At 41.6% G+C, this 23,568-nt stretch overlaps 2 protein-coding genes across 3 annotated transcripts; both read right to left on the bottom strand.

Annotated features, from left to right (window-relative positions):
- Window positions 1-539: 539 nt before the first annotated feature.
- On the bottom strand, window positions 540-15,328 carry LOC108211678 (uncharacterized). Of its 2 annotated transcripts, XM_064088594.1 has the most exons (4): window positions 13,088-15,328; window positions 12,888-12,968; window positions 10,672-11,258; window positions 540-10,561 (listed from the first exon to the last, which is right to left on the bottom strand). In XM_064088594.1, exons 3-4 carry the CDS (start codon window positions 11,236-11,238, stop codon window positions 9,803-9,805), a joined length of 1,326 nt encoding a protein of 441 aa, XP_063944664.1. In that variant the 5' UTR covers window positions 11,239-11,258; window positions 12,888-12,968; window positions 13,088-15,328; the 3' UTR covers window positions 540-9,802. The 2 variants fall into 2 exon arrangements, with proteins under 2 accessions (XP_063944664.1, XP_063944665.1); XM_064088595.1 differs by having other exon boundaries at window positions 12,888-15,328.
- LOC108211679 (anthocyanidin 3-O-glucoside 6''-O-acyltransferase-like) lies at window positions 13,215-15,149 on the bottom strand. The gene is made up of 3 exons (XM_064089761.1): window positions 14,400-15,149; window positions 13,807-14,283; window positions 13,215-13,520 (listed from the first exon to the last, which is right to left on the bottom strand). Exons 1-3 carry the CDS (start codon window positions 15,147-15,149, stop codon window positions 13,215-13,217), a joined length of 1,533 nt encoding a protein of 510 aa, XP_063945831.1.
- Window positions 15,329-23,568: the final 8,240 nt, after the last annotated feature.

Below are 23,568 nucleotides of genomic sequence, written 5' to 3'. Positions count from 1 at the left end.
AGACCTCGAAAAGACGGTTCTTAGTGTCTTTTCTCAAGACCCACAAACTATCCGGCCCATCACTTAAAAACAGTAATTTTTAATAGTTTGTGAGACTAGGATCGCGATGAAGAGAGAACCAATGCTTAATATAGAATCATAGAACCACTAGAGTTCTGTAGCAAAACCCTATATTTTACATAAATTTTCAGGAGTTAAATTTAAATACATGTGTTTTTGCATCTTGCATCGTTATGTGTATTCAGAAGTAACTAGTTGAGAAGCCGCGCGTTGCGGCGACCAATAAAAATTATATTAATGATTCAATATTAATATTTGTAAAATGTAATAATTTAGTGGTTGTCTATAAAAGGTATATTAATGATTAAAAATTGATATTTGTAGGATAAAATAAAATTTATATTATAAAAATTTTGATGTAATACCAATACTGATATATAAAATTGCAAAATTGAATTATAATTCATGGTGAAAAAAATGAAAATAAATTTCTACATGTAATTAACAATTTAAAGCACGACGAATCTTTATTTTATTTGTGTTTTTGTTAAAAAGTAATTATGTTCTTACATTGTCACCTTCCTCTATTTTTTTTGGATTGATTGTGTACAAAAACATCTAACTTAAATCCGTGAGATAGCGGTCTATAACTACCTTTGCTTGTAACAATAATACTGTATGAACAATCTTCACTTAAAAGTTTCTTAAACGGAGCAAACAGATAATGCATGAATAATATTTTCCTGTGTACAAAGTAAATCATATAAAAATTAACAAAAACAAACATGTCCGATGAACAAAGCAAATATTATAAAAGAATAACCAACAAATATACATCACTAATAGTTAATTTATTGATATCATCCATCAATATCATGTCAAGACTATATTTTTCTCCCGTGTCTGGATTTGTAGTCTCCCATGCAACAACTTTTATTTTTATAATACCGTATAAACAACCTTCACTTATCGTTGCAGAAGAACGGCACCACCGAGTTAGAAATCGAGCAAAAAAACTATCACCAGAGAGAGGTAGGGTTGTGGTATTGAGAGAGAGTAGTTTGTGGTTAGATGATCCAAAACCCTACAACCTATAAGGGTGTTTATGGGTGCAGAAAGACTTGTGTGCTACTCTTTCCCATAATTAAATAATCTGAAACAAAATCAGATTAAAACTTTCAAGCTGTCATATTTCATAAATAATCTGAAACAAAATCATATTTTAATATATCTGAAACTAAAAAAAGTAGTTCTAATTTTTGATAATTTTCCATCCGAAAATTCCAGTAAATTAGAAAAATAGAACGGAGCGATGTGAGAGGCGCCACCTACATGTCTCTCGCTTCTCCTTCATATAAAAACAAAATCAGATTAAAACTTTCAAGCTACTATATTCCATAAATAATCTGAAAGAAAATTATATTCTGAAACTTGCAAACTACTATATTCCATAAAAAATTTGAAAGAAAATCAGATTCTGAAACTTGCTTCTAATATATCCGAAATTAAAAAAGATAAAACTAATTTTTTGATATTTTTCATTCAAAAATTCCGGAAAATTAGAAAAATAGAACGGAGCGATGTGAGAGGCGCCACCTACACGTCCCTCGCTTCTCTTTTATATAAGTATATTGATTTTAAAATATAATACATGTAAGTTCTGCTGCAGAACCCAAACTAATATTAGAAATAAGGTAAGGGTTCTATCAATTCTCTGTTTAATAGTTCTCTTGAACATGAACTGTGTGACTATACCCACCTTGAACCAAATTCCGTCGAAACCACGTATTTTGGAGTAATATCGTCGAAATTATAAAAATATAGTAATCACATTCTAAAAGTGATACAACATTAGTTTAAATATTGATAAAACAGTGATAGCGTTTTAGACCGCAGGTACCCTACGGTGCCCGCAAGACCAACAGGCCCCAACAGCGTCTGCCCGTTCCGTAGGGGTTACACCCTTCCCCGCGCCGAAGGCTCCGTTCGAATGAGCAACAGAACGCCTTGTAAGCACCCAGCTCGCCACCTTTGGAGCACCTGGACACATGTCGTCACCCCCTTGCCTTGTCACCCCCGAAAACCCGGGATAACCTCCACCTGCCCAATAGTAGCTTCTCCTCCTCATCAACCTAGCACCTAGAGTAGCCTGCTCAGCACCTCGATTACATCCCCTCCTAAGCACCCAGCTCTAACAGTATAAATAGAGGAGATAGACACCCGATTAAAGGATAACGGCAAAAAAAAAAAAAAAAGAAATACCCACAAACACACCCACTCACTCAGATATGACGGCTACGGAAACATAACAGAAATCCTGCGGCCATCATTTGGCGCCGCTGCCGGGGATAAAACTACTCACCACCCTACCACAACGACCAGACGCTCCTTTCTTTTTCCTTTACTTTGGAAAATCCAGACCACCAGACGAGATAAACGCAGTTATGGACAGTGGGACGAACAGTTCCTCTTCCTCCTCCCAATCGTCCTTTACTTCTTCTCATCCCTCTTGGGACCACAGCCAGCTTTCCCACCTCTATGCCCAACAACAGCAGATGCAAGACCAAGTTGACAGACTTGCGGCTCAATTGGCAGGAGATTATTACGGCGGTCCCCCTCCGCCTGTTTACCCCGACGAACCTTATGACTCATACCACCCGGGCTCTCCTCTATATTACGATGAACCCACTCCCCCGGGAAGGCGATCTCGTCAGAGTTCAAACTCCAGTCAAGAGAGGCTTAGGCGCGAAGACTCACACTCCTCAGGGTCACACGGTTCCGCACGGTCCAGGGACATAAGTCGAAGAGGTCCCTATGACAGAAGGCCTCAGCCCGAAAGAGGGGGAAGGGTCCCGGAGGACAGACCGAGATCTCGCTCTCCTGCTCGGTGGAGGTATGTTCCCCCCCCCCAGAACACTTGCCTTACGATCCTGAGAGGCCCGTAATCGCTCCAGATGACATAGCCGCTAGGATAGCCCGATTGGAGGGGACTCTGATAGCACCCGCCACGGTGCCCACCGGAGCCGTTTCCCCGTTTTCCGAAGCCCTAGAGGCCGCCCCGGTAAACGCTGGAGTAAAGATTACTGGGCTGGAATCTTACGATGGCACGTCTGATCCCAACGACCATCTAAGCTATTATGAGAACCTGATGGTCTGCCACCGATACAATGACATCACCTGTTGCCGCTTGTTCGTCTCTACTTTCAAGGCTTACGCCAGGACCTGGTTTTCTTGTTTACCCCCGCGGAACATCCATTCCTGGGGAGAGTTTAAGACTGTATTCCTGGCCAAATTCCGAATAAACATCCCCCAGGCGGTGCATACGGTGTCTCTAGAAAATGTGAAGCAGACTCGAGGCGAGTCGTTGCGTAGCTACATCGAAAGGTTCAAGACGGCTGCCTCGAAAGTCCGAGACCTCCGCCCTGTTATTGCGGTGGACTCATTCATTCGGAATATGAACTATGAAGAATGTAAGGAGTGCTGCAAAGAACTATGCAACAGAGAGCCTACGGATCTATACGAGGCTTACAGTATCGCCTCCTCATACATCGCAACAGATGAGAGAATCCGAGCCTATTACCCCAGTTCGCGGGGAGAAGCTTCCGGATCTGGACAAAAGACCTTAATAGTCGAAGAAATGGAGGATTTTCGGGGGAAGGGTCCAGGGGGCTTCCCCCGAGACCGTAGGGCTCCACTTCGTCCCACAAGGGAAGAACCAAACTTTACCCCCCTCATAAAGAACCCTTCCACCATTCTGGAGGAAATCAGGAGAAGGGACTTCTTCCGAGCCCCACAGCCCATGAGAACCCCAACAGACAAAAGAGACCAGTCTAGGTACTGTCATTACCACGCTAGTGTGGGTCACCACACCGATCAGTGTATATCCTTGAAGCATTTTCTGGAATCCTTGGTCAAAAAGGACCTGCTGGGAGACTATTTGCAGCGCCCCCGGATTGAACCGGCTGCCCCTAACCCTCAATTGGCTTTAGGGGCGCCCCCGAGACACGTAGTCAACATGATAGCGGGAGGCGATTTTCCTACAGGGAGCCTCGTGCAAGTGTTGCACGTAGACAGAGCTGCCCCTGCTTTCCGGTTCCCCAACATCCCAATCACGTTTACTGACGAGGATTACCCGCCTGGGGACGAGTGTTGCTCAGGACCCCTCACGGTCCAACTAGATATCTCGGGGCAAGATGTCAAGAAAGTACTCATAGACAACGGGTCATCTGCAGACATCATCTTCAAACATACTCTGCGGAGAATGATCCTGGAAGACCGTATCGAAGAAAGGAATGCACAGGATCTCCGAGGCCCTCTCTACGGCTTCGGTAATAATGCTGTGCCCATACAAGGAGTCATCGAGCTACCCACCACTTTTGGGACTTTCCCAAAAGAAATAACCGCTCTCGTCAGGTACTACATCATCGACATCGCGTCATCCTACAATGTGATTATAGGTCGCCCTACACTGTTCTATCTTGAAGCAATTATCTCATCCCCCCACATGAAAGTCAAGTTTCCCACAGGGGAAGGCCCCGGAGAATTGGTCTCGGATCGTTGGGCATCGAGATCGTGCTACTCCGCCTCCATAAGCTTAGCCCAAACCAACCCGAAGAAGAGAAAGAATTATGGAGAGCCTAAACAAGGCCATGACTCTGGGAGTAGTCCGAGAGCTACCCGCTCCGACGCGGACAAGGTACTTACGATAGAGGGCCTTCCCGGAAGCCCTTTTGAACCCGAAGAACAAGGCCGTTGGGGTCGGATGATTAAAGCCATACCTGGAGAACCCACCGAAGCTATACCGTTATTGAATCAAGATCCCTCCAGGGTAGTTCTTATAGGCTCTCTGCTGGAAGAACCCCTGAGATCAAAACTTGTGGAATTGTTGCGAAGCTACAGCGACGTGTTCGCTTGGGGGCCTGAGGACATGCCCGGTTTGGATGAAGAGATTGCTTTACATCGACTACACATCCGACCCGAGTGCAAGCCTGTCATCCAAAAAAGAAGGAATTTTGCCCCTGAAAGACAAGAAGCCATAGAATCTGAGATCAGCAAACTATTAAAAGCCCACTTCATCTATGAGATCCAATTCCCAGAGTGGATAGCCAATGTAGTATTAGTGAAGAAGTCTACGGGGAAATGGAGAGTCTGTATCGATTATACTGATCTTAATAAGGCTACTCCCAAGGATTACTACCCTCTCCCGGTGATAGATCAACTCATAGATGCTACCGCCGGATGTAGCCTTTTTAGTTTCCTGGATGCTTTCTCGGGTTATAACCAAATAAGGTTAGCTGAAGAAGATCAGCCGAAGACTTCTTTCATCACCCACCGAGCCGTCTACGCCTACCGGGTTGTTCCTATGGGACTAATGAATGCTGGAGCCACATACCAGAGAGCCATGAACAAGATATTTTCCCCCCAAATCGGAAGGAACCTGGAGGTTTACGTGGATGATGTAATCGTAAAGTCCCGAGAAAAGGGGAAACATCTCGAGGACCTCAAAGAAACCTTGGAGAATCTGAGGACCTCCAAGCTAAAGCTGAACCCGCTAAAGTGCACCTTTGGGGTGGCTAGTGGAAAGTTCTTGGGGCATTTCGTCAGCCAAAAGGGTGTCGAGGTCAACCCCGACAAAGCCGAGGCAATCCTCAACATGACGCCCCCCGCCACAACCAAGCAAATGCAATCCCTGAATGGCTGCCTCACCTCCCTTCGGCGCTTCATATCCAGACTGGCCGAAAGGAGCCTTCCTTTCTTTGAAACTTTGAAAGGGGTGAGCAAGAATGGGGTCATTAATTGGACGCCAAAATGCCAAGAAGCATTCGAGTCCCTAAAATCCTACCTTGTCTCCCCTCCGGTTCTATCTCAGCCCCTTACAGGGGAACCCCTATTGTTGTACCTTGCTGTGGCCAATGAAGCTGTAAGCGCTTGCCTAATAAGAGAAGACAAAGGGAAACAGTTGCCAGTATACTACGTAAGTCGGGTATTGAGAGGAGCTGAAATTCGCTACTCCGTCACTGAGAAAGTTGCCTACTCCCTACTGTTGGCCAGCCGTAAGCTGAGATCTTATTTCCAGGGGCATGACATCCGGGTCCAGACCAACTACCCCTTACGGACGATTCTTAGGAAACCGGATCTTTCGGGCAGGATGGCTAAGTGGGCCATTGAACTCAGCCAGTACAATGTCCAATTCCAGCCACGAACCGCCGTTAAAGGACAGGCCTTAGCAGACTTCTTGGTAGAGTGCTACTCCCCTGAAGGCCAGTCAGACCCCGATGACAACTCCCTCGTTCTCCAAAGCGTCCCGCCACCCTGGATCTTGTTTGTAGATGGCTCTTCGACTTCCGAGAACAGTGGGGCAGGGGTAGTCCTCACCAGCCCGGAAGGTTTTCTCATCCAACAGTCTATCTGCTTTACCTTTAAGACTACCAATAACTGCGCCGAGTATGAAGCATTACTAGCTGGACTGAGGCTAGCCAAGACTCTCCAGGTAGATCACCTAAGGGTATATAGTGATTCTCAGCTAGTGGTAAATCAGGTCTTGGGAAACTTTTCCACCAAAGCTCCTCTTTTGGCCAGATATCTGGAAGAAGCTCGGAGGATGCTATTGCAGTTCAAAGTAGCATCTTTAGAGGGCATTCCTCGGAGTGAAAACTCCGCTGCGGACGCGTTGGCCAGAATGGCCACGGGAACGGAGATCTCCTTGGAAGCCACGGTATATCACACCTGCTTACCATCACCCTCGGTACGACTACCTTCGGAAGAGAACGAGTCCCTCGCTGTAACTGCCTACGGGCCCAACTGGATGACCCCTCTGATCTGTTACCTTTCCACCGGGGTCCTACCGGAAGATCGGGGGTCTGCTAGGGTCCTGAGAACTAAGGCTGCCCATTACACCCTGGTCGATGGAGAACTATACCGAAGGTCCTTTTCAGCCCCCCTCCTCAAGTGTGTCGACATCCCGGAAACTGAGTACTGCATGCTAGAAATCCACGAGGGGATCTGCGGGAGCCATTCCTCAGGGGAGGCGTTAGCCCACAAAGTGTTGAGATATGGCTATTTTTGGCCTACCTTACGACAGGATTGTCTGGAATACGCCAAGAACTGCCTTAAGTGCCAGCTCTACTCCCCCGTGCCGAGACTACCCCCGACTTTGCCTTCCTCTATCCTGTCTCCCATCCCCTTCGATACATGGGGTTTGGATATCGTTGGGCCTCTTCCTCGAGCCAAAGGATCCCTAAGATTCCTCCTTGTGGCTGTAGACTACATGACCAAATGGGTGGAGGCGAAGGCCGTGGCCCATATCACTGCCGCAACTTGCAGAAAGTTCTTCCACGATATGATCCTGACACGCTTTGGGATCCCTAGGGTCCTGATTACAGATAACGGGAAACAGTTTGTGGATTCTGGTTTTGAGGACTATCTCACCTCGTACAACATACAACACAAAAGATCCTCGGTGGCGTACCCGCAGTCCAACGGGCAAGTTGAGGTGACCAACCGCAGCCTCTTAAGGATCCTCAAGAAGAACTTAGAAGATAGCAAAAGTCTCTGGGCTGAAGAGCTCCCCAACATACTCTGGGCTTACCGAACTGACACCAGGAAACCTACGGGTGAGAGCCCCTTCCGCCTCACGTATGGGGTGGAGGCCCTAATTCCCGTAGAACTTGGCCAACCTTCCCTCCGAGTATTGCACTACGAACCCGAAGGCAATGAAACGGGCCTAAGGGCGAACCTGGACCTCTTGGAGGAAACTAGAGAAAACGCGGTAATTCGGATGGCCCAGTACAAACAAAAAACTGCGAAGTATTTCGGGAAAGTTTGCCCCCGGAGTTTTCAACCCGGAGACCAAGTACTCAGATCCACGGAAGCCTCTGACCCGACGCACAACAAGAAACTTGACCCCACGTGGGAAGGCCCTTACCTCGTGCATCACTGTACACGACCTGGCTCATACCACCTCACTAGCCTCAATGGCGAACCTATACCGAATACTTGGCACGCCACCCACCTGAAGCGGTTCTTTCCGTAAAGTATCGCTGTTCTAATGTCCCCTAAGATGTGTGTTTCCTGTTGTGTTTCAGTTACTCTTGGTCTGTAAACATGTTAAAGGCCATATGTATGTATATACAACTTTTCCTGTCTCAAACGTCCTCTTTTATATTGTCGAACACAATTATCCTACGCCAATATATGTAGCTTAAGGGCTACGGCTACGGAACAAATTACCCTACGCCAACATATGTAGCTTAAGGGCTACGGCTACGGAACAAATTATCCTACGCCAACATATGTAGCTTAAGGGCTACGGCTACGGAACAAATTATCCTACGCCGACATATGTAGCTTAAGGGCTACGGCTACGGAACAAATTATCCTACGCCAACATATGTAGCTTAAGGGCTACGGCTACGGAACATATTATCATGTGCCTATATATATAGCCTAAGGACTGCACTTACGGGACACGGTACCCCGGGCCGATATACACAGCCAAAGGGTTGCTGCTAAGGGTTAGGGGCCACAATTGCAGACCGTTCGGCCCCACGCCCTAGATTGTGTTCCCCCACGACAGCACGTAAGGCCTATTAATCACGACCGTGAGCTATCCTACAACAGCATATGTGCCCTCATGGCCTTTGCAGCACGATCACGTCTCTCTCCCAGCATCCTCCCCCTAACTCTTTGAGTCCCTCTGTTAATCAATACTTAACAACTGACAAGGATTGTCCACATTAAACAATTTCGAAAAGTCAAATGGTGCTTATTGAACAAAATACATATGCAAGGTAACCAATCCAAACCGAAACATTGATCATTCAAATAGTTTGTCCCAGGTACACCCATAAGAAAGGGGAATATTTTTGAATCATGAAAGACTGGTAACTTTAAATACAGAGAAAAAAAAAACAAAAAAAAAAAAAACCCATCAATATTCAGGCCCAACCCCTAAATCCCTTCGGAGACTATCATTGTCCTCCCAAGCTTCGTGGACAGCCTCCTCCAACTCCTCCACCTGCACCTCCAAGTCTATAAGCCGTTCCCTCTGCTGACGGATCTTCTCCCTCTTTCTCGCTAACTTCTCCAACAGGTCCTTACATAATAATTCTTTCACAATCTTCAAGACGCCCCCTGGGGTTTCAGCAACCATCTGTGCTACAATTGCCTCGGCCTCAATCCGATCCGGATGTTTCGCCTTTAGTTGCGACTTCCCAGAATCACTAGCCATTAACACCTGCAATTTCACTATAAAGTTAAAACTGTGTAATGATCTCACCGTCATAAGCAAAATATTTCACGACAAGAACACTATAAAATTACCTAAGATGAACCGAGAATGATAATAAGGGAAGAGATGAACAGACTTTAGGTAAAAAAGAAAACCCCCTTCCTATATATAAATGCTCCCAAGTCCAGCCAGAATTCTAAAGGGCCAGACCCTTCACCTTCCCTCACTCGGGAAACGGCCACATTTAGAGCTCCATACTGACTCAAATACGGTCAACCACACTTCCCAAATAATGGTTTTCCCTTTTTCTTTTTAGTAATTTGCGAGAGTGACAATCGATAAAGAAATATTTTCGACAAAAATAATGATCCGAATGCTACATCAAACAAGTAATATAGAGCGAACATTAACAGTCATTATGTCAATTGAAGCTAACAAAAGGCCACAGTATCCACCCAGCTTAACGAAAATTAAAAACATTACAAGTCAAAATTCAAAATGTTCACCAACTAGGGCTGGCGATGAACACTCTCTCTACGTGCACCAAAAGAAGCCCTACGGCAGAGACCCCCCTCAAACCTCCTTTTCCGGAAGGATAGAGCCGTCACCCTGCGGATGAACGGAGGACCCCCCTTCGGGCTGAGCCTTCGGGTTTGTCTCCCCCCCTTCAGGAAGGGTTGGTCCACCTTCCGGATTAGCCTCAGCCACTCCTCCTATCACGCCCCTTCCAAGAGCCAGTTCGGCTTCCGGGTCAAATCCTTCATCACCGGTCTCTACGGGATCCGGCTCATACCCTTCCAGGTGGAGGTCTTGGAACTTTTCCACCGAATGCTTCTCTGGGTCTACCATGTTCCCCACGCCTATGAAGTCCAAACAGTCCTGGAAGCCGATCGCATGGAAAGAACCAGCCCCTGCAGCCACCTCATCTTTAAAATCTTGTGATTTTTTGTATTTCTCCACGCAATCCTGGTAGGTAATGTTGACCTCCTTCTCCGTTCTCTCCAGAGTCTCGGTGATGTTCCTCAATTCCTCTTTTGCCCGTTGAAGCTCCTCGTCTTTCTTCACAACCAAGCCACTCATCCTCTCAACTTCCAATCGAATACTTTCTGATATCCCCTGCTCCACTTCCAGATCTTCACGGGCCTTAGACAAATCCGCCTCGCGCCGTTTTGACTCTTCTTGCAAGGTCTCCAACTCTTTTCTTACCTCCCCCAAAGTTTTTTCTGCCTCCCTCCTACTGGACCTCTCTTTGTTCCTATCTTGGCGTTCGGTTTTGATCAAGAGCATCTTTTGCCTGGTCCTCTCCACCAAGCCCATCACCCTAGTTCCCAACTACAAAGAAAGAAAAGGGGAAGAAAGGGGAGGGGGAGACAAAGGGAAATCAACATTATGAAAATGAAATCACTTATAACGGGATTCACCAGTCAAAATGAAACAGTTACCTGACCCAGGGCCTCTTGAGCAGCGCCCAATAGCTCCTCGTCACCCTCTGCAGCCATTCGCTCTTTGTCCGGGGACAAGGAGAAAATGTTTAGGGCCTCTAGTGGGGCAATCCCATCCGCAGGGCTACCTAACCACCCCCTTCCGGCCTGGAACTGGGCGAGGGAGTAGCCTACGACTCCCGCAGCCGAAGCAGGAGGACCGTGGGGGACCAGTCCTGAACCGGATGAGACAAAACCCCCGATCTCCGTAGGAATGCCTCTAGCCCTCGTAAGCTCTTCTAGGAGAGCTGCATCCTTCTCCTCATCTGACAGTTCTAGAACTTGAACCGGAAGTTTTTCCACAGTCTTTGCCTTTTTAGGGGTCCTATCTTCCTTTGCATTCTCCGACCCCCGCTTAGAAGCCCTACGGGCTGAGATTACCTCTGCATTAGGGGCTGCCATGGCTTCCCCTCCTTTTATCGAGCCAGCCGAGGCCGCAACGGTCCCGCTAGCATCTTCGCCCTCTTTCTTCTTTATAGCCCTTGTCCTAGCCAGGTATAGAGCCCTTGCCTTGTCGATAGTTGACATGGGAATGTTTTTCAGCAGTACTGCCAAAAAGAAGAAGAAACAGAAGGAGCAACTAGTTAGCCAAAAACACAAGTCAAAACAGAAACACTTAAGGGCTAAACAATAAATAACCCTTACAATTATGACTGACTAAAAACATAACATTCCTAAAATGAGCCTCATTCCACATCCCCTTCAGCTCCTCACCGACAAACAGTGTCGCCTTCTCCACCTCATGATCCTTGATTTCTTCAGTTCTTTTCACCACTTTGGTGACCCCCTTCGGGTTCCGGTACCATGGCAGATAGCCCAAATCCCCGCCCCTAAACATCAAAAACTCCGGGTGCCATCCCTTGTTGCTGGATGGACCTTCGACCAAGACCCCTCCAAGGGGCCGTCCCATCCAATGCAGCTCAAAAAGGGGCTTATGACCCCTCGAAGCCTGAAGTTGATGAAGAGCCCAGAACAAGCTTAAAGTGGGCTCCAACTTCAGATCAGTACACCGAGCGATGAAGGCACAAATTTTTCTGATGGAATTAGGCCCCAGTTGTCCCAACCCCAACCTCATGTCCGACACCAGAGTATGGAAAAAACGATGCATAGGAAGCCTAAGTCCTGCTCTAAAGTGTTCCAAGGGGATTCCAACCCAGAGATCGTCCCCCCTATGATAAATCATCTCCCCCTCTTTAGGCATCCGAACCTCGTAATCATCGGGGATTTGGAAAGCCTGTTTCACCACATCCAAATATTCAGGCCTAAACTCGCAAGGCTTATTGACATACTCCAAATCCCTCAGCTGACTGCTTAAAATAGCGTCGGATGTTATGGCTCCTCCGGGCTCACGGTAACATTCCTTCCCGTAGACCTGAAAATAATCCTCCCTACGAGTATCCAGAGGAGACATCACGAACTTCTCTGGTATATCGAGCCAACCTTTCGCCGACCCTATACAACTCTTGGTCGGAACCCGGAGCTTCTTTTTCTTCCCTTCCTGTCCATGCTTCACCACTTCTTTCCCCTTACTCACCCTCTTCACAACGCTTCCCCCGGTGATATCCTTCCTGTCCACATTCTTACCGCTTACAACCCCCCTTTTATTTTTCGAACTCACCTCCTCTGAAATCAACTTCTTCCCCTTGGGAACCCTCGCAGACAGAGGAACGTCCGAATCTCCCCCAGAAGAGGAAGGACCCCTTTTGGCCAGAACCACCTCTGATAAAAGCTCCACCTTTTCTCCCTCTATAGGGGAAACCCCCTTTTCGCTACTACCACTGCTTTCACTTGGATTATCCTCGACACCTGGAGAGTCGGATAAAAACCTATTTTCTGAATCTGTAGGGCTTTCACCCTCCTCTGACTCGTCTCGCCTTCTTCGCTTACCCATCTCTGCCAAACAACAATAAAGGGCGGTTAGGGTTACGACCCATTCCAACCCCGCCAAAACCCCAATTCACTCAATCGAACCCCCCACTCAATAGTCAAACACATTTACACACTCTCTTGCTTTGCCCACAGATCGGGGCTCGAGTTTACCTCCAACCATGTCGAAACTCAAAAATCCGGTTTCGTTTTACCATTACAAATATACTAACTAGACAAACCCACCAAGGATACAACTTAAGGTACGCAAGTATCGTATTAAAGGAATAAAGAGCGAGAGGAATGCATACCTGCAAATGGACAACTGAGTACGCCGGAAAAGAGAAAACGCCGCTTCGCCTTCTTGCTCCCACCTCTCTCAAGGAAACACTCTGTTGAAAAAGAGACGGAAGTAAAAATTAAGAGACACACCTATACATATAGTTAAGGCAAAGGTAGTGGGCACTACTTTTGATAAACTACCAATTATGACTATTAAGGCGGGACCCACCACTACCAGAGAAAGAGAACCGCCATTTCTCCTCTTCATTCAAAAAATAAAATGTATTCGGAAGAATCGGATGCCTCCGGGCCCCTAAAGAGGACACCTCCCCATCCGAGGGGCATCTGATAGCGTTTTAGACCGCAGGTACCCTACGGTGCCCGCAAGACCAACAGGCCCCAACAGCGTCTGCCCGTTCCGTAGGGGTTACACCCTTCCCCGCGCCGAAGGCTCCGCTCGAATGAGCAACAGAACGCCTTGTAAGCACCCAGCTCGCCACCTTTGGAGCACCTGGACACATGTCGTCACCCCCTTGCCTTGTCACCCCCGAAAACCCGGGATAACCTCCACCTGCCCAATAGTAGCTTCTCCTCCTCATCAACCTAGCACCTAGAGTAGCCTGCTCAGCACCTCGATTACATCCCCTCCTAAGCACCCAGCTCTAACAGTATAAATAGAGGAGATAGACACCCGATTAAAGGATAACGGCAAAAAAAAAAAAAAGAAAGAAATACCCACAAACACACCCACTCACTCAGATATGACGGCTACGGAAACATAACAGAAATCCTGCGGCCATCAAACAGAAAATCAAATACAAACCTAGAGAAAGAGTACTCCATCTATATCCTGAAGTATTCAAACATGACAGGAAATAGAAGAAAACAAAGACATAAATATTTATTTTTCTCGCGGTAGAGTCACTTGATTAGTCCTTGGGTAAACACAGAAGTAAAAGCATCCATCTCATTTTTGGAAAAGGCAAATCCGAGTTCTAGGCCACCGCTTGAATCCCTGGATGCAGCAAGTGAGAACTTCTCCGAAACAACTTCATATTTTTTCGGCTTCCCGAATCCAAAATCTGTGCTGTAGTAGTCGAGCTTAGGAGATCCAGCAACGCCAAAGATTTTCTGCCCTTTCATCGCTTCTATATCATCAAAAATCGTATCAAGCCCTCTCAACACTCCCTCGTCGTTGTTTATCTGTTCATGAAGAGCCTCTTTTATTTCTTTAGCAGCATATACGAAGCCTTCTTGGCCTCTCAATCGGCTCAGATTTAACGTGATCTTACAAGGAGAAACCGCATTTCCAAAATAATTTGAAGGAATTGGCGGATCCAGACGAGCCCTGGTGTCTATAGCTATAATCATATGTTCCAAAACTTCGTTTTCATCATCAATTTCATTTGCGAGAACAATGCTTGCCTTAGCCATGCAAGTCCATACATAGGCACACACAACTACGAAAGTTGACACGTATGGTAACTCGGCCAGCACCAAGTCTTTGAGCCCTTGGATTTGGGCGCTCGATTCATCGGTACTGTTTCTTGAACAAGATCTAATTCATGTGTTGCAGGACCAGAAGCCTTCGAAATTTGCTGTGCGATTTGTAAACCAATTTTCAGGAAATTTGAAGTCATTCCCTTCGCGTCTTTGATCACGCTCCTGTCATAAAACGGGAGAGTCTTTATAGTGTCAAAGTCATCCTCACTTTTAAGCTGCTTAGCATTAATAGAAGCCCATGTCGCTATAAAGTTGAACATGGTTCTTCCATCAGCAACCAGATGGGAGTTTCTGAATCCAATGCTGAATCCCTGGCCCGGAAACAACGTCACCTGAATAGATAAAACCGGAGATGCATGATCAGTATCACCTGGCGGGAGTTCAGGAATAAGAGAAAACAACTCATTAACATCGCGAGCATGATCTGCAGATAGATGCTCAAACCCTGCGGAGCTTGTGCCACTAAACTCAGCTATTGTCAACGAAACAGAGTCATTTTTCAAGTAACGAAGTGCAGCAGTTGCGTTATCAGAAAAAGTTGTGGGAATTATCAAATTACCACAGAAGGGAAAATAGTGTTCGAGAGTTGAGGCTAGCGATTTCTTAAGACGCGGAACAAGTGTTTGCCTCAACTCACTGGTAGAACAGGGGAAATCATAGAAGTAAACACGGCTAAGAGAGGGCCAGTTTTGCCATACTAGGTCAAAAAACGTGAGGGGTAAAAGGTTTTCGGCAACAGAGTGATCTTGTGGTGGTGAAATGCGGCACTTCTCAAGAACAGTCACCATGTTGGTGCCTGCTGCAATTTACTGATTGTGGATGCCTAGAAGGCCTTTTTATGCTAGCACCTCGCAGCTGGCTCACATTACTGATTTACACCGGAAGGACCACACAACTTACACGAAGAACCTTACGATAATTCAATGAGCAATCGATAATATCTCATCGACCTTTCGAATGCGACATAACTAAACTGATCGACCTTTTTGGGACATATTAAACTTATTCAAGTACTACCTCAATTGGGATACACTAGTCTTTTTTTTTTTTACATATATTTAAGAGCTCTGAACAAAAATTTAAAAATATTATTTTTTATGATATTTTTGTGAATAAATATATTAGTTTCATATTTTTAAAATTAAACGTTAATTTGATGTATTGATAAGCTAAAAACCGATATTAAATACACAATTTATGTCTTAAATCGCTAGGACACTATTATTATATTTACAAGGCATGTTATTGGACATTGTTGTACTTGCTTTTAAACCCAGACTTTGAGTTATTTTGGATTATTTTTTTAATATTATAAGTAAGGATTTTAAGTTAAATATAAGTTATAAAATCGACTTAAAACAAAAGATTAGTTGGATATATTTATAGGTTAGAAACTGACTTGATGACAAGTTTGATGAATAATTTCGGTGATTTAAATTTTTTTAAAATTTTCTTTAACAAAAGTTTCTTATAAATTATAAATTATCCATAAATCATCTTATTTTATTATTAAATTTTCGATAATTCATTAATAAACTAAAATTATTCAAATAATATATTTTAATTCTGAATTTATAAAATTAAGTGAATCACAATTTTAAAATCAGCAATTCAATATCTGATCGACCTCTTGAAAGCGACATAGCTAAACTGACGGTAGCGAATATTTTAATTATCGGGAAAAGTCAACACTCAATAATAATAAAATTGATTAATATTAAATTTAAACTTTTTTCTAGTAGTACTAATTTGGAAGATATGTATCCCTTTACAACATCATTGATTAAACACCTTTTGAAGATAGTAAATACAGTACTAGAAATGGAAGTGGTAGGTATGAATTGTGGTATAGAATGTAGGCGTCATGTGACAACTGACAATTGACAAAGTACATCAGTAGGTTAGATTTGAATTTTCGGATCACTACTGAATTTGTCCCTAGATTCATACATATACAATTATCTTAAAAATATTTTATTTTTAAATATTATATTGTTTCTCACGATAAAACGTGGTCTATGTGTGTACACATGCAAATCGGCAAATTGAGATCAGATAATACTACAAATCTACACTCACAGAGTTCTCTAATATCCAGGCATCCATTGTAATAATAGTGAGAGGCGATATTAGATTGTGAATGCCTCCATTCAAACTGACTTATTAAGATCTTTCTCTTTTTTCTGGACGATATTAGATTGTGAATGCCTCCATTCAAACTGACTAATCAAGGTCTTCCTCACTTTTTTGTGTTGTCATTCTATTATTATTAGAATTGGTTCGTCCTCTGGTCCATGACTCGAAATTGTTATATGTGTTTTCTGAATATTTCTAACAATATATTACACTTAAAAAGTGTACACCGTGTTGAAAAATGTGGATATAAGTCCCATATTGACAAGTCATATTTTGAACATCATGACTAAAAGATGGTTGAGATAAGATGATCTAAAGATATTTTCGGGTAGTGGAAATTATAATTTCACACGGCTCGGGCTCAAAGATTACAACATAAAATATTTTGATTTTGTTTCAGATTCACGTACAATTCTTTTTGTACCTTTATATATATTATTAGGTTAATCATCTTAAAAATACATAGTCATCATACACTTTCTCTGCTCTCTCCTCTGGTGAAAATTCAAACAAGTCTCTATGCACCTATATATATTTATATAGATCGTAAGGGTCTCAAAAATACATAGCTGTCAAACCCTTTCTTTGCCCACTTTTCTCTGGTGATAATTCTCTTAATCGGTTCTAGTTCTCTCGTGATGGCTTCTTTTGCAACGACATCATAAATCAGTTTTATCCGGAAGCAATCGTTCGTTATACACATACGGTGGGGGGCGATTACACTTGAAGGAGACATTTTACACTGAATTCGGATTTGTTCATATCTTTTATTTTTTATCTACTCTAATTTATTCTGTTGTTTATTACATATACACACAAATAAAAATTTTATTTAGTTGGCTAACACACCGCTTAAAGGCGCATGCACCGTTCTGGCAAGTAGATCGATCCAACTTGATCCAAACATCACTTGGTGTCTGCTTGTTTAGTTTCGTTCATTGATCCAGTTGGGAGTATTTGCATCGGAATTAAAATGTTAACAAGTGATTCAACGATGATCCTAAAAATAATCTGTGTAATATTCAACCTGGCAAATAGAAAGAAAACAAGACAAGAGTGCTTATTAACCCTGTTGAAATTATGCTAATTTAATTTACTCCAACAAACCCGAACGAGGCCTCGGACGAGGAAGAGCCTAAGAACTTTACTACACTTGAAAGCATCCATCCCATTTTTCGAGAAGCAAAATCCGATTCCAGGCCTCCACAAGCGAGAAGTTCTCTGAGACAACTTCGTATTTTTTTGGCTTCCCCACCCAAAATCTGAACTCTAGTAGTCGAGCTTTGCTGCTTTGGAGATCCATAGCAACCCAAAAGATTTTCTGCCCTTCCATTGTTTCCATAATGTCATCAAAAATTAAACGTATCGAACCCTTTCAATACTCCCTCCTCATTGTTTATCTCTGCATCAAGAGCCTCTTTTATTTCTTCGGCAGCATATGCAAAACCTTCTTGTCCTACCAATCGACTCGTCTTTAAGGCAGTCTTATAAGGATAAGCCGCATTTTCATAATAATTTGGAGTAATTGGCGGATTTAGACGAGACCTGGTGTCTATAGCTATAATCAAATGCTCCTTAATTTCATTTTCATTATCAATCTCATTTCCTAGAGCAATGCTTGCCTTTTCCATGCAAGTCCATACATAGGCACACACCGTTACAAAAAAGTTGATACATATGGTAACTTGGCCAACCTAAGTCTTTGAGGCCTTGGATCAGGGCTCTATTCATCAGTATTGTGGCTTGAACAAGATCTATATAGCATGTACTGCAGGAGCAATTTTCTGTGCAATTGTAAACCATGTTTAAAGAAAATTGGAGCTATTCCCTTCGCGTCTTTTATCAAACTTCTTTTATAAAATCGGAGCGTCTTTATACAATCATAATCATCTTCACTGCTAAGTTGCTGAGCTCGGTCATAAAAATATGTTCTTATGGTCCTTCAAAATTATTGCATGTCTTTTTACCTTATGGTCGTATATAATTTTTATCTTACGTGTTTAGCTACGAAAATATGTTGCAACAATGAGAATGGTTGTTCTGCACTTTTCCAAAAGTGCAGAACAATTGTTTTGCAGTTATTTTTTTTTTTTTTAATGTTGTATTGTTCTGCAGAAAAACAACAGTGTTCTCACGTTAAAACGTGTTCTCCATAGAGCGCGACCCGCAATAATTATGTATCACATAACCGAGCTCAGTCATAGAATGTGTTCTTACGTTGCTGACACATTTAGTTTCTGGCTGACCAAATTATTTTACAAGTATAGGATTTTAGGATCCTCCTAAAATCTGTTACAAAGGCCTTTCTTGTTTTTGTGTTGCCATTCCATCAACATTAGACTTTGGGCTCTCCTCTAGTCCGAGACTGCTGTCTAGTCCCTTGATGGGCCTTAAACGTATACTCAGGTCCACCAGTATCCTTGTTGCTGGCTTGCTGCTCCTGCAGAAAACGTTATTAAGTTGTATCAATGCTGGCAGCCTGGCATATCATCATTCACACTCTTTAATTTGTATTATTGCAGCAATGTTAAGCAACTTATACTGAGTGCACTTTAGTTTCTCGTATAAGCAGTAGATGCCCTTAAAAGATCCCTGCAGTGTTATATATCATGTAATAAAAAAATTTAAGTCCATCTTCACTATGGTTGGTAGGTAACATCAAGTTCTAAATTCTAGCCCTGGAATTCTCAGGCATTCTGACCATATTTCGTTATGACAATTGACACATGACATTCATACTTTAAGTCAATATGCAGCAATACGTTTCTTTCATTTAAAGTGGCTGAGCTGCTTAATTGTGTGCACCATTATAACAAATGTAATTTTTGTTCGATAGCTTTGTAACTGTCCTAAACTATTGCCGCGACTATGAGCTGATAATCTTAAGAAATATGCTAATAAAAAAACTCTAGCAGAGTCGTGGTCATTCCTTAGCCACCTGGGATTTATTCCTCGTAAGTAGATAATAGCTAAAACATCCTCATTTTAACAATTTGTATATTATTTTTTTGTTTTAGATATTAAATTTAATAATAACTTGGGTTGGAGTATTATTTTTAGAGTTGTCATCAAACATCTCATCATAATAATGTTGGAGGTGCTTTAATACCGTTACTATTTCACTAATTTTACATAGATACTAACTATAGTTAAATGGATCCGGATCTCTGACAATATATCAATGCAACTTCCTATCAATGTAGTTTTTCCGCCAAAAAACAATAAATTTAAATTTTTGATGTGAATATAAGTGTCCAAGTTTTTACCCGGGACTAGTTACCTACCGGAATTGAGACTAATTATGCTGTCTTACTGTCTTACTAATTTTGTACTGAAAAAAATTTTGTTAGAGAAACAGCTGCTGTTCAACTGGTGTGATATAGGAATACATTACACCCTACATATCAAAAAAGGGTGTGACAACTGGAAAATTGACACAGTTATGGGATAAATCAAATGGACAAAAACCCATCCAATGGTGTCTACCATGTGTCTTAGTAATAAATTAACCACACTGACAAAGGAGTCCAATGGATTTCCAGGCAATTGTCGCCCCCAACCTATGTCATAGTTTAGTGCACCTATTTTCCTTCTGCTTTCTAAACTTTTCGGTTATGTTGAACCTCACTTCAGCCCCCACGGCCCACATACTTAGTATATAAAATATATTTATTTTTTTTTATCTTAATTATGTGCAGTGGCGGATCTGACTATAAAGTTAAGAGGGGTTAATTTTTTTTTGAAACAAAATTAAGAGGGATCACACAAAAATTAAGGGGGGTCAATTTCAATTTTGCAACCTAATAATATGTATAATATTAGAAAAAGAAAATTTTAAGGGGGTCAGTTGCCTCCGGCCCCTACTAAGATCCGCCTCTGATTATGTGCAATCAAAATTCTTCTCTAAAACTACGACAAATTCAAGAAAATTGTGTAATAACGTCGAGAGTATTTGATCTAACGGTATCTCCATTCACTGTACGATTATTTTATTATATAAATTTGAAATTAGGCTCTGTTTGACAGCAACATTTGAGCTATAAGCTGAACCTAACAGAAGGACCCCATAATGAGTTGCTCAGAGTAATGTCATGGTTTAATCCCCCATGTGCTGCACTTGAAGGTGGTTGTGTAGTCTGGATTTGTTTGTCTTTTCTTCCCAGCGAAACAAGCCATGCAACGGATAGGAAATTGGGGATTAGTTATTATTACGCCACCAAGTGACAAAACTCAGTCTGGATAAGCAAACGCAGTCGACTTAAAATTTCGAAATTTAGTGTGAATTAAAATAAATTGACTTCGCATTTCAAAATAAATAGATAAATTGACTTAGCCCTCATATTTTAAGAGACTTAAGTTGAACTTTCTATCACCAAAATATATAATATGAAAAATCTCTAATTTTCTGTATATTATAAAATCAAAAAGATGTTTCCGAGTTTTAATGAATTAATAAGTGATTTCAATAAATGATACGTGATTTTGATTTCATGCATAATATAAAAAATTTGACACAAAAAGTCAAGTGAAGTTGAAATTTTAAACATATAATATATGAAAGTTTTGCCTTAAAATCAAAAAGGTATTAGATTTATAGTAGTCGGAGCATCTCTAATGATGTTTTCGTTGACTAAATCGAATTTGTAATATATTGAAATAAGACATTTTATTCGATGATATCGATTGTATTTAAAGAATTATTAATTATTATTTAAGTTTATTATAAATAAAATTATAGTAGATGGTATGAAATTTTGCTATACTCAGTTTAGAGGTTGATCAAGTAATTAATAAAGACAGGAAGATTAACTAAAATTACACTTAATAATGATCTCCAGTTGAAATTGAATTTCTTACTGTAATTTTTATAATTTTGTGTTTATATATATAGGCAAGTGATCAAATAGAAATCAATGTTATTCTAGAAACTAAAAACCATTCCTTGAATCAATGTTTATAAACACATACATCGCTAGTTTTTATGTTATTAATCACTATTTTATATACAATATATTCATCAGTTTTTTTTTATAAATTGAGAAAAATTACGTATGATTGACATTGGCGGTCGATTATTGATGATCAATTATAATTGTAGAAGGTCTATGATGATAGCAAATGACGGGATGAGGTGTGTGGTGATGGTAGATAGTCATTAGTAAATTATGGTTGTAAGTGAAGGCGACAGGAGTGGAAGAGGTTGATTATGATGCCGAGAGTATAATCGATGTAGTATGATTGAAGATGATGATTATATATGTTGTATGTATGTGTGTTTGTATATTTATATTTGTCAAATTTTGAATATATAAATTAGTAATTTCTGACATACAAACGGTGATGAAAAATTGGTTAGAGACTAATTTCTAATTTTTAGGCTAATTTAGTTTTGAGCAGAGTAAATCCTATATATATACTTATTACTTTCACTTGAGGATTTACAAGTCAGTTAAAAGTTCTCCAAGATTGAAGATATTCTTACCAGGAAATGTTTAATTAATTTTATGATTTGATTGAATGATATCGAAATTGGTGTTTAAGTTTAAAATTCGATTCTCAGTACAATTTTAGGATACCATCAACTATCTAGACACTTTTTGAATTGAATTCCGATTATTTGTTCAAATTGAATCCTAATTGTTTACTCGGTTCCAGTCTCAAATAAACTGAAACAAAGAAAAAAAAGAAATCGATGTCTATGAGTTCGGACTGGGACAATTTCCACATAAAAGCACTTTGTTGTAAATCTTGTAATATATACTATTAAACTATACAACGATAGGACAGAAACTATTTTATAAAGTATAAAGAGAATAGGAGATGGAGAGAGAAAGTAGTTGTATTTCAGAATCAGAATTCATTTCAACTGAACCAACTATTTATAGAGGTTGGTTGATGAATCTTCCTAACTAAGATTTGCAATACTTCTAGGTTAAGTATTACGATTCTTCTCGAGTAAGTATCGTAAGTCTTTCTCGATAAGCTATGCGAGTCTTACTTAGTAAGTTTCGTCAGACTTTCTTGATAAGCTTTGCGAGTCTTCCTTAGTAAGTTTCACCAAACTTACTTGATAAGATTTGCGAGTCTTCTTGACTAAGCTTTTGACAATCACTTAATATATTATTTTATAACACTCCCCCTTGATTGTCAAATGCGAGTTATCATAGAGATTGACTGCCTCGTTAAAACCTTGCAAGGAAAAACCCAGTGGGATAAAAAAATTGTCGAAGGAAAAAGAGTACAGTCTCCCCCTGAATTAAATTACTCACATTTCGACATCTTGATCCAGTAGATTTTTTTTAATCTCCGTATACCAATATTACTTCGTAACTTCTCAAATGTTGATGTTGGTAATGATTTTGCAGGTTTATCCACCAGATTATCGGATGAACGAACTTGTTGTACATCAATATCACCATTTTCTTGAAACTCATGAGTATGGAAGAATTCTGACAATATGTGTTTTGTTCGATCTCCTTAGACATGTCTTTCCTTGAGTTGTCTTAACCAAATACATCATTTGCTTGCTTCATGAATTTCCAGTAACTTTGTTTGTGATCGCCCAAAGTGAAGATCTGACATGTATCCAGCATCTTTTAGTTGGGCCAGAATTGAATCTCGCCAACAGGTTCACAACAAATACAATATAAGGGCTCCAATTGCACGAAGGTAGGAAACTTCAGATCCGAGTACTTATTCATCATGTTCTCTAGGACGGAAGGGATCCTTTTCAACCTCGAGTGATTGACAAACCATTGGCGTGGTTAGTGGATGAGCTTTGTCCACGTAGAACCGATCAAGGACCTTTCCAGTGTAGTTTGATTGATAAACAAATATGCCTGAAGATAAGTGTTCCACCTGTATACCTAAACAAAATCTTGTCTTTCGAAGATCTTTCATTTCAAAACTCATTTTTAAATGGTTAATAGCATCAGTAATATCTTCAAAAGTACCAATAATATTCAAATCATCCACATATCAACAATAATAACAAAAACGGTTGGTGAACGTTGAACAAAAATGCAAAGACATACCTGGTTATTAACATATCCATCATTCAATAATTATTTA

This window comes from Daucus carota, chromosome 3 (genome assembly GCF_001625215.2).
Source record: "Daucus carota subsp. sativus chromosome 3, DH1 v3.0, whole genome shotgun sequence".
NCBI classification, from domain to species: domain Eukaryota; kingdom Viridiplantae; phylum Streptophyta; class Magnoliopsida; order Apiales; family Apiaceae; genus Daucus; species Daucus carota.
Note: the sequence above shows the minus strand (reverse complement) of the source record. Positions and strands in the feature narration are given on the sequence as shown.